The sequence below is a fragment of the Acomys minous genome, assembly GCF_964271855.1.
Source record: "Acomys minous genome assembly, chromosome: 6".
NCBI lineage: Eukaryota > Metazoa > Chordata > Mammalia > Rodentia > Muridae > Acomys > Acomys minous.
In genome coordinates this window covers 79,684,016-79,698,277 of record NC_140487.1, presented here as the reverse complement: position 1 = coordinate 79,698,277, position 14,262 = coordinate 79,684,016, and the positions used below count along the sequence as shown (strand labels likewise).

General features: G+C 45.5%; 1 protein-coding gene across 6 annotated transcripts in view; it reads right to left on the bottom strand.

Moving 5' to 3' along the window:
• Positions 1–14,262, bottom strand: part of RAVER2 (ribonucleoprotein, PTB binding 2) — an 84,289-nt gene that overhangs the window by 50,251 nt on the left and 19,776 nt on the right. For all 6 annotated transcript variants that reach the window (XM_084784429.1, XM_084784430.1, XM_084784431.1 and 3 more), the window contains exon 2: positions 3,119–3,185. In XM_084784429.1, the coding sequence (XP_084640555.1) occupies positions 3,119–3,185 (67 nt within the window). The remainder of the gene's footprint in view (positions 1–3,118; positions 3,186–14,262) is intronic.

Sequence of the window (14,262 nt, the reverse complement as noted above, 5' to 3'; positions counted from 1 at the left end):
CATAGCCCATGCGGTACATCACTGAAGGAAGTCAGGACAAGAACTCAAACAGGGCAGGAACCTGAAGACAGGAGCTGATGCAGAGGCCATGGAGGGGTGCTGCGTACTGGCTTGCTTGCTCCCTCATGGCTTGCTCACAATAGGCTGGGCCAGCACCCATCAATCACTAATTTTAAAAATGCCCTACAGGTTTGTCTAAAGCCCATTATTATTGAGGCATTTTCTTTTTCTTTATCTTTTTTTTTTTTATTCACTTTACATCGTGGTCATAGCCCCATTCTTCCTCACCTCCAGCGCCTCCCTCTCTCTCCCCAATCTCCCTCCCCTATTCCTCAGAAAAGGGGATTCCCCACCCCAACGCCCACACCCACCTTCCCATCCACCCGCCCACCCCCCACCCCGTTCATCAGGCATCAGGACTGAGTGTGTCCTCTTCCCCTGGCAAGGCAGTGCCCCAGGAGGAAATAATTGAAAAGCTGGCAAGAGAGTCCATGTCAGAAAGAGCCCTCAGCCCTGCTCCCCTTACTAGGGGACCCACATGAAGCCTGAGCTGCCCATCAGCTGCGTCTTTGTAGGGGGCCTAGGTCAAATCCACGCAAGGTCCTTGGTTGGTGCTTCAGGCCCTGGCGAGTTGGCTCTGTTGGTCTTCTTGTGACGATCCTGTCACCTCCAGGTCCTTTTCTCTTTCCTCCCACTTTCCCACAAGGCTCCCTACACATTGCCCAATGTGTGGCTGTGAATCTCAGCATCTGTTTCGAGGCTCTGCTGGGTGGAGTTGGAGGCACTTTCTTAACTGAGGTTCTCTCTTTTCAGATGACTATAGCTTGTGTCAAGTTGACATAAAACTAGCCAGTGTGCAACCTAAGGAAAATAAGTTTTATTTTGGTTCACAGTTTGGGGTTATAGTTCATCATGGGTGGGAGTTCTGGTGGCAGAAACTTGAGGCAGCTGGTCCACAATGTCCACAGTCAGGAAGCAGAGAATAACAAAAGCTGGCCCTCAGCTCACTTTCTCTTGTTATACAGTCCAGGATCTCAGGCTATGCAGTGTGCTACCTCAGTTAAACAGACCCTCCGTCACAGGCACACCCATTGCAGGGTCTAGACCTCCCCAGTTCAACCAGGCTGACATATAACACTATTTAATTCTCTTTTTCCTAAAATATACATGCAACAGTTTCCTAAATACTGGATATGTTCTATATGAGCTCATAAAGGCTGAAATGCCGGGGAACTTGAAGTCACTGACCATCCCTTTATGTGAGTCTGCACACCTGTCTGAGCACTCTTGCCTAAGTATGCACACCTGTCTGTGCACTCGTGAGTCTCCACACCTGTCTGAGCACTCTTGCCTGAGTCTGCACACATATCCAAGCTCACCTTCCACTTCCTTCTGCCACAGATTTCTCTGATGACATTTGAAAGGTGCAATCTCTAGGTCTGTTCTAGCCTAATACTCATGGGGACACCCAAATTCAGATACTCGGAAGCTCCAAGCCACAGAATCCCTGCTCTCTCTCACTCCACACACCCCCGCTACCCCCCACCCCCCCAATCAAGTCCTTTTTATTCATTAGCATGTCTAGATACAGATTAGCTCGAGAAGAGCACAGTTGTTCAACACTAAGCTCACATTCCAACTCAGGACCCAAGACATTCAGCTGAGAGTTACAAATGTGGGGTTTCCAAAGAGGAAGTAGGAGGGGCTGTGAGACCAATCAAAATGAGCCAAGTAATCTAGTTGGATAACATCTAGCCTGAGCTATATAAAGGAGGACATCTAGCCTGAGCTACATAAGGGAGGACATCTAACCTGAGCTACATAAGGGAGGACATCTCTCCTGGGCCACATAAGGGAGGACATCTAGCCTGAGCTACATAAGGGAGGACATCTAGCCTGAGCCACATAAGGGAGGACATCTAATCTGAGCCACATAAGGGAGGACATCTATCCTGGGCCACATAAGGGAGGACATCTAGCCTGAGCCACATAAGGGAGGACATCTAGCCTGAGCTATATAAGGGAGGATATCTAGCCTGAGCTACATGAGGGAGGACATCTAGCCTGAGCTACATAAGGGAGGACATCTAGCCTGAGCTATATGTTGGCATGGAAATCCTCAGCTAAAGGGACACATGCCTCTTCCATTATCATTTTGTTTATGAAAAGACAAGTCCCGTGTCCTCTCATGACCTGTAGGAGGGACAACAAAAGAGTATCTCATGCCCAAAAGAACCTGGAACAATCTAGGGATGACGGGACCATAGCCCCAAGACTGGAAACAGATTCTAAGTGCTTCCTCCAGGAGGGAGTGCAGGTGAGGTGGCAGGAACTGGGGGGCCTCTGCATTTGGGAGGCTTTTGCTTTGTCTTTTGTCTGTTTTAAATTCAGTAATAAACATTAGGGCTCTAGCTATACTCTTTGGGGGGCATTTGCTGGGATCAAACCATTTCCTTGCACATGCAAGGCAAAGTGCTCCACACAGAGCTACGGCCCCAGAACTCAAGCCCTACTTGTACTGGAGTACATGTGCCCACAGTGGTTTTTGTCATCATCCGTGCTGTATCTTAGTTATCTCAAAAAAAAGTTCATGAACATTTATATATCACCATGATCACAAAAGACCTCGGGTCTGATCTCGCAGATATGAAACTAATACTCAGAAAAATAAGGCAACTTTCCTAATTTGTCCAAATAAAAGCCAAGCTACACAAGCAATGGGTTCACCGAACCCAGTGACCTTACTAGACAGAAGCGCGCCACACCCCTGCAGAACACTTAACACACAGCACTCAACCCTGAAGAACACTTAACACAGAACACTCAACATCACAAAGTCCAGCTCCACTGAATTCATTTACTGGTCAAAGATCAGGACAGTATTACTGCCCTCAGAAAGTGACCAGGGAGTCACACTGGTAGGATTTCACACTGAGGAGCTCACGGCTGACCAAGAAGAGAGCTCAGTGTCCAAATGCTTGCCAGCCCCTGGGAAGGCCCCGAGCTCAATTCCCAGCACCAGAAGACAACAGCTCAATAAGAAAAGACAGCAAGCGTTCCTGTTCTATAAGACATGCAAAATGAAAACGAGATCACGTGCTTGGAGTGGAACTCTCACCTGTGCGTTTATTCCTGTCCACATAGCAATACTTTAGCTCATAGTCCTGTAAGAGCTCATGAACCTCCTGAAAGACACAAAGCCATGACAATTCAGTAAGCACATAAGTTTGGTTAGTGGTTAGTGCATGACGAGGCTTTACTGCCACCCTCCCCCATCTCACTCTCTCTCTCTCTCTGTCTCTCTCTCTCTCTCTCTCTCTCTCTCACACACACACACACACACGTCACGTTGCCATTCCCTTGTTCCTGCCATGCTACCCCTCCACACTGCTCTCTCACGACACACATGCCACCCTCCAGACACACCCCATATTTCACTCCAGCTGAGCTCTTACTACACCTCGGTCTCTACTTCTGCTCATACTTCTGGATTTAGCCCCGAGGTGATCTAGTCACGAAAGCTGCCCTGGTCACCTGAAGTCACAGTGAAATCCCACCTGCAATGCTCTGCTTGGAAGCTTTTGCTGCCATTTCACATGGAAAGTGCCTGCATATGCCAATCGCAACTATGTGGCATAACTATTACATAAAGTGATATATATTAACTCATTCCACATGTTGCAGATTAGCCAAGAAATGCGCCTGTAAATGCTTGTAACAGACATGGAGAATAAGCAAATATAGATTGTAAGTGCTGTGATATGTAAGCTATAGATTTTTAATTTATAAATTGAATTTAAATTAAATGTTTTTATTAAAACAGTTAATACAACAGGATAGGTTGAAATTGTCTCCTCTTGACTACTCACAACATACAATATACAAACTTATTTTATATATTTATATACATTTACATTTTGCCTGAATCATTTTGCCTGAGGTAGACATTCGAATACACATCAAAGTAAACAGGATTTGGCCGGGTGTGGTGGTACACGCATGTAATCCCAGCACTTGGGAGGCAGAGGCAGGCCGATCTTCCAATCTCTGTGAGTTCAAGGACAGCCTGAGCTGCAAAGTGAGTTCCAGGACAGCCAGCGCTATACAGAGAAACCCTGTCTCGAACGCACCGCCCCAAAAAAGTAAATAGGATTTGTTTTGAATTAGCACATGTTACTGAAAAATTTTTGCATACTTTTTTTGAGACAGGCCCTTACTATGGAACTCTGACCAGGGGTTGGTGTCCTTGTTGGACGCAAAGCACATAATTCTTAGGAGATACAAAGGGCTTCAGATTATTGCACAGATGGGCATTGTGACCCCCCACAGTAGAGAGTGACAAGCAACCCACTGTAGGTACCAAATGCACACGAGGAAAACCCAGCTATTGAAGTGTTTAAGTCAATAAGCTCTTATTGCTGCAATTATTATAATTAGTTCTCACGGAGCGTTTAGAGGGCAGAAGGGACCAGACTTACTTATATCAAACATCAGTAAGAGGTGACTCCATAAATAAAATGCTTGTCAGGAAACTGTGTGGACCAGAGTTTGGGTCCACAAACCTTGTACGCCCAGAATTCAGGGTGCTATGGCAAAAGGAGCTCAAATTAACAGCTATCCTAGGATACACAGTGGGACAAAATGCCCCTGCGTGACTGCATTCTTGATATGAGGAAAACCTTGTCTAAGAGGCCTCAAGGCTAAGGGAATGACGTGGACTCATTCATGCCCCCAGAAAAGATGGACAGGTAATCCTAGCACCTGGGAGGCGGAGGCGGGATCCTTGGGGCAAAGTGACAAGTCGGCCTAGCAAACCCTGAGTTCAGTGTGAGATGAGAGACCCTGTCGTGGTGAGCTGAGTGGAGAGGGACCAACTAAGGCACCGGATAGCAACCCTGGGCAGCCACACATGTACTTGTGTGTACACACACACACACCACACACACACACACACACACACACACACACACACACACACAGGAGAGAGAGAGAGAGAGAGAGAGAGAGAGAGAGAGAGAGAGAGAGAGAGATGAGAGGAGAGAATATGCATACACATACATATATGTGCAAAATGAAAATGAAAATGAAAATAAAGGTCAGGAAACCAGAGCAGAAGAACTCAAGCCCAATTAGCAACTTTTGAGTGTGGATTCTGAAAGGTTCCAGGAAACACACCCTCCTTCTGTCCAGTATAAACTTTCAAAAGAGCACATGAAAAAAATGACTACAATCATAGTTTTTATATTAAGAGCAACCTAGAAATGGAAGGTACAGAATATGACACCACACTTTAGGAAGCTTTCCTGGGGCCACAGAGATGGCTCAGAGCCCTGGCAGAGGACCCTGCTCCAATTTCCAGCACCTACAAGGTGGTTTATAACCGTCAGTCCCTCCAGGGATTCTAATGCCCTCTTCTGGCCTCTGTGGGCACTGGCACATACATGGTACCCGGGCAAACATGCAGGCAGGCAGGCAAAACGCCCACAGATAGAAAATTTGAAAAATCTAAGTTTACCTTTGAATTCTATGCAAAAGAGAAAGAAAAGGTATAGCTAGCTTTAACAGGCAAAGCTAGATGAAAATACAACAATTATCTGTCACACAAAAACAGGTGCGGCTGAGCATCTTGTATGGCTTATTAGTACGTTTTATTATAAATGCCTAGAAATGGTAAACAAATGTGCATCTGCCTTGTGAAATGCTTTGCTGAACACAGCAGTTGAGAACCTAGCAGTGTCATCTATCTTGAATGTCAAGTGTTTTCTCAGACTTAGGAAAACTTCAACTGTGGTCCTTGCCAGGCGACTAGCAGCGCTTTACAGGGGACACATTGCTCCAGGGATCAAGTGTATTCTTTTAGTGGCACAGACTCTAATCTTTCACTTGGCTGGTGAGCAGCTGCTGAGTGCTAGATGAAGAAAACCGATACCACTCATCACATTATCAAGTATCTGCAAACAAATGGCGCGCCTTGCCGTTCCTCTAGCTGAGGGAATTACCTGAGGGAAATCTTCAGGACCAAAGATGCAGCTCTCCACTTAGAAATCTTACTTTCACAAATCACATCTCCCCTGAGCATCGGGTATGGGGTCCTGTCTGCTAACGGGGAAGGAAGCCTTACAAAGGGTCCAAGAGAGAAGGCGTCAACGGCTGTTCTCTCTGTCCTGGTGGTCAACCCTAACCTGTGCCTCAGCAAGGAGACCCGAGTAGAAAATTCAGACCTGACAGAGTGTCCTGGGCCACATTTGCCGAATTTCCCTAGGCTCTGCCATGCAGAACTGAAAGAACTGAACTTACTGCTCCCAGGAGCTGACAACGCTGTGTGATTTTTCTCCTTGTATGCACTCTGAAAGCACGCCTGCTGTGCAGGAACACATAAACAGTAAATTCCTTCCGGCAAAGGAGTGTGTCAAACTGACATTTTTGGTTGACATTAGTGTGTCCAGGCCAGATTCACTAACATCCCCTGAAGCTTTACGAAAGCCTCAGAAAAGGTTTTTTTGCAGAAGGGAAACAGCTTTGCTTAGAGCGGGGATGCCCTCACCCAACTAACACACCACAGCTGCTCTGCACTCCTGCCTAAAGCAAAGGGTTCCTAAGCCCTCCACAGGTGTAATTTTGTATGTTCAAACTGTTCTAAGAAAGGCTTTTGGGCCAACAAGAGGGCTGAGTGAGTAAAGATGCTTGTCACCAAGTCTGAGGACTTGTGATCAGTCTGTGAGGCCAATATGTGTGGAAAGAGAGACCAACTCCCAAAAGTTGTCCTCTGATCTCTCCATGCATTCTTTGTCATATACACAACAACAACAACAACAACAACAATAAATGTAATAAATTTTTCTAAAAAAGAAAGGCTTTCACAGATCAAAATACGATATAATAAAGTACACTATTTCTAAACCCCACTAGTTTGGATTAAAAAAAGAAAACAGGGGTCCTTCCAGATGGCTCAGTAGGTAAGAACACTTGCTGCCAAGCCGGACAGCCTGAGGTCCAGCCATAGGACTCATATGTGATGGAAGGAGAGAGCCAACACTCTTAGGTTATCTTTTGATCACCACATGCACGACATGGCATATACACACACACACACACACACACACACACACACACTAAATGTAAAAAGAAACTTGAAGAGAACAAATGTGTTGCTTTAAATTGTAAGCAATTGGAAAATATCAAAATTATCCATAAAGCCAATCTAGACAGTCCTCTTCCCCTTCCCATAGGCATCTCTCTGGGTAGATGGACAGGCTCAGACAACAGGCTGGTGGGCACTTACCTACAAGTGGTATCATGTTACGCTTTTTTAAATCACTCAGGTCTTGATGCTGAAACTTGGTACTGCATTTCTAATGCCTGGTTTATTGCCAGGCCAATGTTATTTTGCTATTTATAGTTTTATAAACTAATTCATTCTTATGGCTACTACACATCTACTGGCATTCATACACCAGAGGTGTGTCTACAGTTATTTATTTGTTTATTTACTTTGTGTGTGTGAATGCACACCCACACATGCACATATGCCATGTTGTACATGTAGAGGTCAGAAGATAACCTGACCAGAGGTCCTACAAGAGAGAAACTCACTTGTGAGCCTGTGACCCAGGGTCTCACTATACAGCCCTGGCTGACCTGACGCTTGCTATGTAGACCAGGTTGCAGCAGTCTTCCTGTCTCTGCCTCCCAAGTGTTGGGATCCTAGGATTATGCCACCATGGCCAGCTGCAAGTGATCAAATTCATATGAAACTGAAAACTTGTGTGGGAAAAGGTGGTGACAGTTACATCCACATCCACAGGCTACGTGGGTCCTGCTGAGCCCCATTCTTTCAGTGACTGGTGTTACCTGAGACTAAGGTGTTGTCAGTTTTGTGGATACAGAGCTGTGCCCCTTTGTGGTCTTAATGTGTAATCTGTTAGTGAGGGGGGTGCTGTGACTGCTAACTTCTGGTGTCAGGTTAGCTACCACGGTCAGTGACCTAAGCAAACCGGAACCCAGTGCTGCTGAGAAGCAGTTTATATGTGGTTCATTTCTACTTCCAGCTGCTTCAGAACCGGAGAGCTTCCATGCAGCAAGCTGACCTCATCCAAGTCCGGAAGGCTTCAGCTGCCCAATCTACAGCTCCCTGAGGAAAACATGGCGCTCAAGCCTGTAACGTCCAGCACTGCCCACGTTCTCAGCCTGCAGGTGTGCCCTGCCATCTCTGGACAAGGCAGCTCGCAACCAGGAGTCAATTAGCCAAATCTCACTCTTTTTTGTTACTCTTTTTCTTTCTATTGAAAATAGATTTTTTCATTATATATATATATATATATATATATATATATATATATATATATATATATATATATATATATAATGATTATGGTTTCCTTTCCTTCTACACCTCCCAGTTCCTCCCTACCACTCTTTTCACTAGCACCCACACCCTTTCTGTCTCTTGTTAGAAAACAAATGTGCATCGAAGAAATAACAATAAAATAAAATAAGATAAAAAACAAAAACAAATTAGGATATGACAAAACAACCAAAAAGAAAGAGCCGAGGAAAAAGCACAAGAAACAAGTACAGATACAGAGACACACATCTGCATACATAGGAATCCCATAAAAACATAAAACTGGAAGCTGTAATATAATACACAAAGGACCTGTTAGTTTAGAAAAAAGATTCTCTGACAACATTATAAGACAAAAGCACCTCCAAAGATGCCACTGAGTTCGTTTAGTGTTGGCCATCTACTGCTGGGCTGCCCTTGAGGAGTTTGTTTTCCCAGCAAAATTCCTTGGTGAAAAAAAATCAAATTCTTCATTTTCAAGTGGCTATCTGTTGAAGACAGGGCCTGGGTCAGGGATGGGGAGTCTCTCCACTTCTCTCATTTTTCTTTCACCTCTAGGACCGCATCTGGTGCAGATCTTTGCAGGCCCTGTGCATGCTGCCTGTCTCTGTGTTCATGCGCATCATCCTTGTTGAGTCTAGAAAGCCTTGATTCTTTAGTCTGTCCTCCATCCCCTCTGGCTCCTTTTTGGGGAGGGGAGGGGAGGAGGGCAAGACAGGGTCTCTGTATAGCCCTGGCTGTCTTGGAACTCGCTCTGTAGACCAGGCTGGCCTCAAACTCAGAGAGCCACCTGCTTCTGACTCCCAAGTGCTGAGATTAAAGGTGTGTACCACCAAAACTCCCTGTCTCTTACTTTTCTCTTTCTGCTACCTCTTCCTCAGAGTTCCCTGAGCCCAGAAGGGAGGGATTTGATGGAGACATCCCTTTTAGGGCTGAGTGTCTCAAGATCTCTGAGTATTGCATGTTTGGCTGTGTGTATCTATTCACATTTGCTGCAGAAGGAAGCGTCTCTGATGATGGCTGAGCAAGGTTGGGATTGATGAGTATAACAATTTCATCAGGAGATATTTTATTACTTTGTTCCTTTAGCAAACATTTAATATTTGGTTTCCCCCTAGGTCCTTTGCCTATCTAGTCTCAGGTCCTTAGCCACCCAAACAGTGTTGGGTATGGGTTCTACCTCATGGCAACGCTTTAACCAGAATCAGATACTGGTTGGTTGCTCCCACAAGCTTTGGGAGCCAAAGGTGCCATTACTACAGCAGTGTGTCTTGCAGGCTGGCAGATGAAGGGTTTGTAGCTGGGCTGGACTTTACCTTTCTCCTTTGGTGGCCAGCTGTAAGAACCAGGCCCGACTGGGCTGCCTGCCTATCTTGCTGTTTCATGTCCTGTTTCTAGCAGTTTCCATGTCTGTGTTTATCTTGGTTAGCTAGTCATGTTTACTGCTTGAGAACGCACCCCTCCCTTCCTTGAGACTTTTCCTTCTGTGCGCAATCACCTCTTAAGGGATTTCACCTAGGGGGAGGATTCCTGTTTCGCTGCCTATAAGAAGGCTCTTTGGAACTCTGGGGGAAGAGAAGAATAAACCACTGCCGTGGCTGCTGCGGCAGCAGCTGCTCTCTTAGCATGAAGGACCTGCTGTGTTATTGTGTGTGCGTGTGCGTGTGTGTGCCTGAGTCGCCCTCGACTAGGTACCGTGGTGGCGCGGACGCCATAGCCAGCAGAATACCTTCCGGTACCATGAACGCCAGCCCACAGGGGTGAAGGCCCTGGACAGGAACAAACTCAGCTTCTCTGGCCCCAAGAGTTGTACAGGCAGTCTTCAGCCATAGGCTCGCACTGTCAATTTGTGGAGCACCACCTAGCCTTGGCAGTCGCCTGGGTTGTTGGGGGCTCCCATGGGGCCCCTTGGAGAAGAACTCAATTAGATGTAACCTATTCCCAATACCAGAAGCTTCGTTCGGTGTGGAGAGATGTCTACTTGGGACTGTCTGCCTTGTTACTTGGTGGCTTCATTTAGATCCATCTTCATATAAGCATAGAATTTAGGAAGTGTCTACTGTATTAGGTTTCCATATAAGGCCTCAAATAGCCCTTCATTTAGGTGTCCCTTCCCGTATTAGGAATTGGTCAAATCTTTATATGTGCACATTTTATTACACACAGGTATGTGTGTGTATTCCATGAGACTTGTTCTCAGTACAACCCTGGCTGGTCGAAGCATCTTGTTACATTTCCTGACATTTACTTATTTCAACTGCTCTGTTTTTCAGGGTTTTTTTTTCCTGTAGGCGGCTTTCAGAACATGGTAAATACTAATCCTTTGTCATTACTAACATTACAAGTGTACTCCCAGCACATGGTCTGGGTTCTCCGCCCCCTTACAACAACTTGTGGAGTCTCGGCCTTAAGAAGCTTTTTCCTCAGCAGGGGTGGGTGCACACCTGCCATCCTAGCACTCAGGAGGTAGAAACATGAGGGTTGGGAGTTCTAGCTCATCCTTGGCTACATGTGACTTCACTCAAAGCCAGCACACATACGCACATAAGACCCTGACTTAAAAAGAAAAAAAAAGAAAAAGAGGAGGAGGAGGAAGGAAGAGGGGACGAGGAAGAGGAGGATCCTTCCTGACCAAGTTTATAAAAATTATTTTGTTTTCTTCTTGTTATATTTTAGTTTCTAGTCACTTTAGAGTTAGTTTTTTTTTCTGTCTGCTTGTTATTTTGTTTGATTGGTGTTTGTGCTGGGAGGCTAGTCTTTAACTCCTGATCATGCTGCCTGGGTTTCCTAAATGGGATTTCAATCTTGAACTTGTAGTCTGCACACAAGGTGAAGTAGGAATTTGGCTTTTCTTACTTGGGAAATAAATTTCATGTTCTTCCTAGCTGGACAGCCCACTGTCCGGGCCCCCCACTGAGCCCCTGGACAAGCAGCATTCACACCACTGCGACAGCACCCTACAGGGGAAACTGAGGAGAGGAACTATTTCCTTTGGCTCATGGTTTCAGAGAGATTGCTCCGTCATTGTGGGGAAGGCTTGCTGGGACAGCTCAGTCTCCAGTACTGGGAATGTGTGGTTGCAACTGTTCCATCATAGTAGAACAGAAAGTAGCATGCAGCACGAACCAAGGGCTGGACATAAACTTCAAGGCCTGCCCAGCGTGATCAACTTAATTGTGCCACAAACTGGGGACCAAGCATTCAAAACACGAGTCTGTGGGAGCATTTCAGATGCAATCCATAACACACTCTCTCAGACAACAAGCCTCCAGATGCACACAAGTCAGTATGTTATCCTGTGCTTCTGTCCCAAGGGACATTTGTCCATCTGTGCTAATTGTATACTATACTAAATATGTAACTTTACAAGTCTGTAATTTAGTAGAGGAAAGAGATTCCCCTTATGACTGCTGTTTCTAGTGTTGGGCTTTAGGAATAAAATTTCTGAGTAAACTATACATGGGACTAAGACTGCTGAACTATATGGCATGGGCATTCTATACTTTCAAGTTTTTGTCCCCCTCTGAAGCTCTTGCTGGAGTCTAATTCCCACTGAGGTATTAAGAGGGCAGAAACTTAATCTGACTTGTGCTTAGAGGTTGACTAGGGTTATACAAGGTCATCAGGATAGAGCCCCAGCTACTGAAGACCAGTGGATTTGTAAGACATCACGCAGAGGATGTGCATGAATGTCCTGATGTCCCCACCCCATGTCCTGTACTGCTGTGAACCCTGCCAGCACAGCCATCACCACATACAGGCCCTTGACCTTGGACCAGAACTGTGAAACAAGTAACTTTATAGCTTGGCCAGACTCTTTGTTTCTGTCTTTCTTTTTTTCTTTCAAAAAGGACTATATATAGCTTATGCTTGTCCTCAGTAGTAGAATCTGCCAGTTTCTGAGACCTTTGAAGCCCTTGACACACTCACCAGTAGGACCATGACTGTCAAGTGCTCCACACCCGAGCCAACGGGGGAGTCACCTGTCATTTTATTTTTACCCACTCCTGTAGGCACACAGGTGGTCAAGTGTGGTCTTCATCTGGCTCTCCATCATAAATAGTGGAATCATAGACAGCCCCTGCTGCTTATTTGTTCACTGGCTGTACGCATTTCCCAAACAGAAGTATCTGTTCCAGCCATTAGGCTGTATTTAAACTGGATAATTTAGTTCTTCTATTCTTTTTTTTTTCTTTCCTTCTTTATTTATTTATTTATTTTTTAAAATTTTACCATGCATTTATTTTGTCGGAAGGACAAGAAATATATTACAATGAACGTGTAGAGGTCAGAGGACAACTTGTGGGAGGCGGTTCTCTCTGTCTACCATGTAGGATCTGGGAACTGAACTCATGTCATCAGGCTTGGCAACAAGTGCCTTCACGAACAGAGCCATCTTGTCAGCCTTTGAATCTTTCTAATTTGTAAAATATCTTTGATCCTTGCCACCCCCCAGGTCTTTTGTTTAAGAGACTCTCTAAGCAGGGCATGGTAGCACGTCACTTTAATCCCGGTGCTCTGGGAAGAGGCAGGGGAATCTGAGTTAGATGACAGTCTGGTTTGCATAGTGGGTTCCAGGACAGCCAGAGTTACACCTGTCTCAGAGACCCTGTCTCAGAAAAACAAGAAGGAAGGAAGGAAGGAAGGAAGGAAGGAAGGAAGGAAGGAAGGAAAAAAGTGAGTTTCACTGTGTAGCTCAGGTTATCTCACTACGTCGTAAGCAAGGCTAGTCTCAAACCCACCCTTCTTCTGTCTTGACTCTCTCTCTCTCTCTCTCTCTCTCTCTCTCTCTCTCTCTCTCTCAGTTTTTCGAGACATGGTTTCTCTGTGTATCCTTGGCTGTCCTGGACTCACTTTGTAGGCTAGGCTGGCCTTGAACTCACAGAGATCCACCTGTCTCTGGCTCCTGAGTACTGGGATCAAAGGCGGCCGCCACCGCGCTCTACTGTCTAAAGTTCTCAAATGCTAGGATTACAGGGATGACATCCCCTGCCCAACTTAGATTTTTTTTTAAAATAAATAAATTCTGGATACTAGTCCTTTGTCAAATATGAAGGATTTTCTTCTAGCCTGTAATATACCTACTTTTTTTATTATGTCTTTCTGAAGAGAAGTCATTCTTTTCTACCAACTTCAATCTATCACATTTTCCTTTCTGGAGAAGACTGTGTGTCCTGTTTGAGGCATCTTTACCTATCTAAGGTCACAAAGACATCACTACTTCCTAACACTCACACTCAGGTCATAACTCACCTTAAAGCAACTGCTGTGAGTGGTGCTAGGTAGGGGTCAACTCTGGACAGAACAATTTCCAACTCCCTCACTGAGCTGCTATATCACATGTGGGTCACCTCTTGGATGTTCTAGTCTGCTCCACTGGTCTATTCATCTGCTCCCTTTTAAAAAAAATCAGTATCACACTGTTTAATTATTGAAGACTTATAATAAATCTAAATCTGGTAGTGCTGGTCTTAGAACTTTGTCTTCGTAATTACCTTGGCTAGTCAAAGCTCTCTGCATTTCTGTACATATTTTGGATCAGAACATCATCTTCTAGGGTTTGAAGTGGGCTTGTTTCAAAGGCTCCCATAGGTGTTGAAGGCTTGGTCTCCAGCTGGTGTAGCTGTCTAGAGCAGGTGAGGCTCAGAGGTGGAAGCAGGTGCTGGGGCAAGCCTCTGGGATATGTATCTTGTCCCTGGCCCCTTGCTCTCTGTCTCTCCACTTCTTGGTTGCCATGAGGTAAACAGCCTCCTCCATCACACTCTTCCATCATTACTCACTCTGGGCCCTGAAGCAATGGTGCAGCCAAAACCAGACTAGAACCTCTGAAACGGTGAGCCAAGGCAAAGCGCTCCTCTTTGAAGCTGTTTTTCCTCAGGTTATTTTGTCATAGCAGTGGAAGGCCTGGCTAGTGCAGA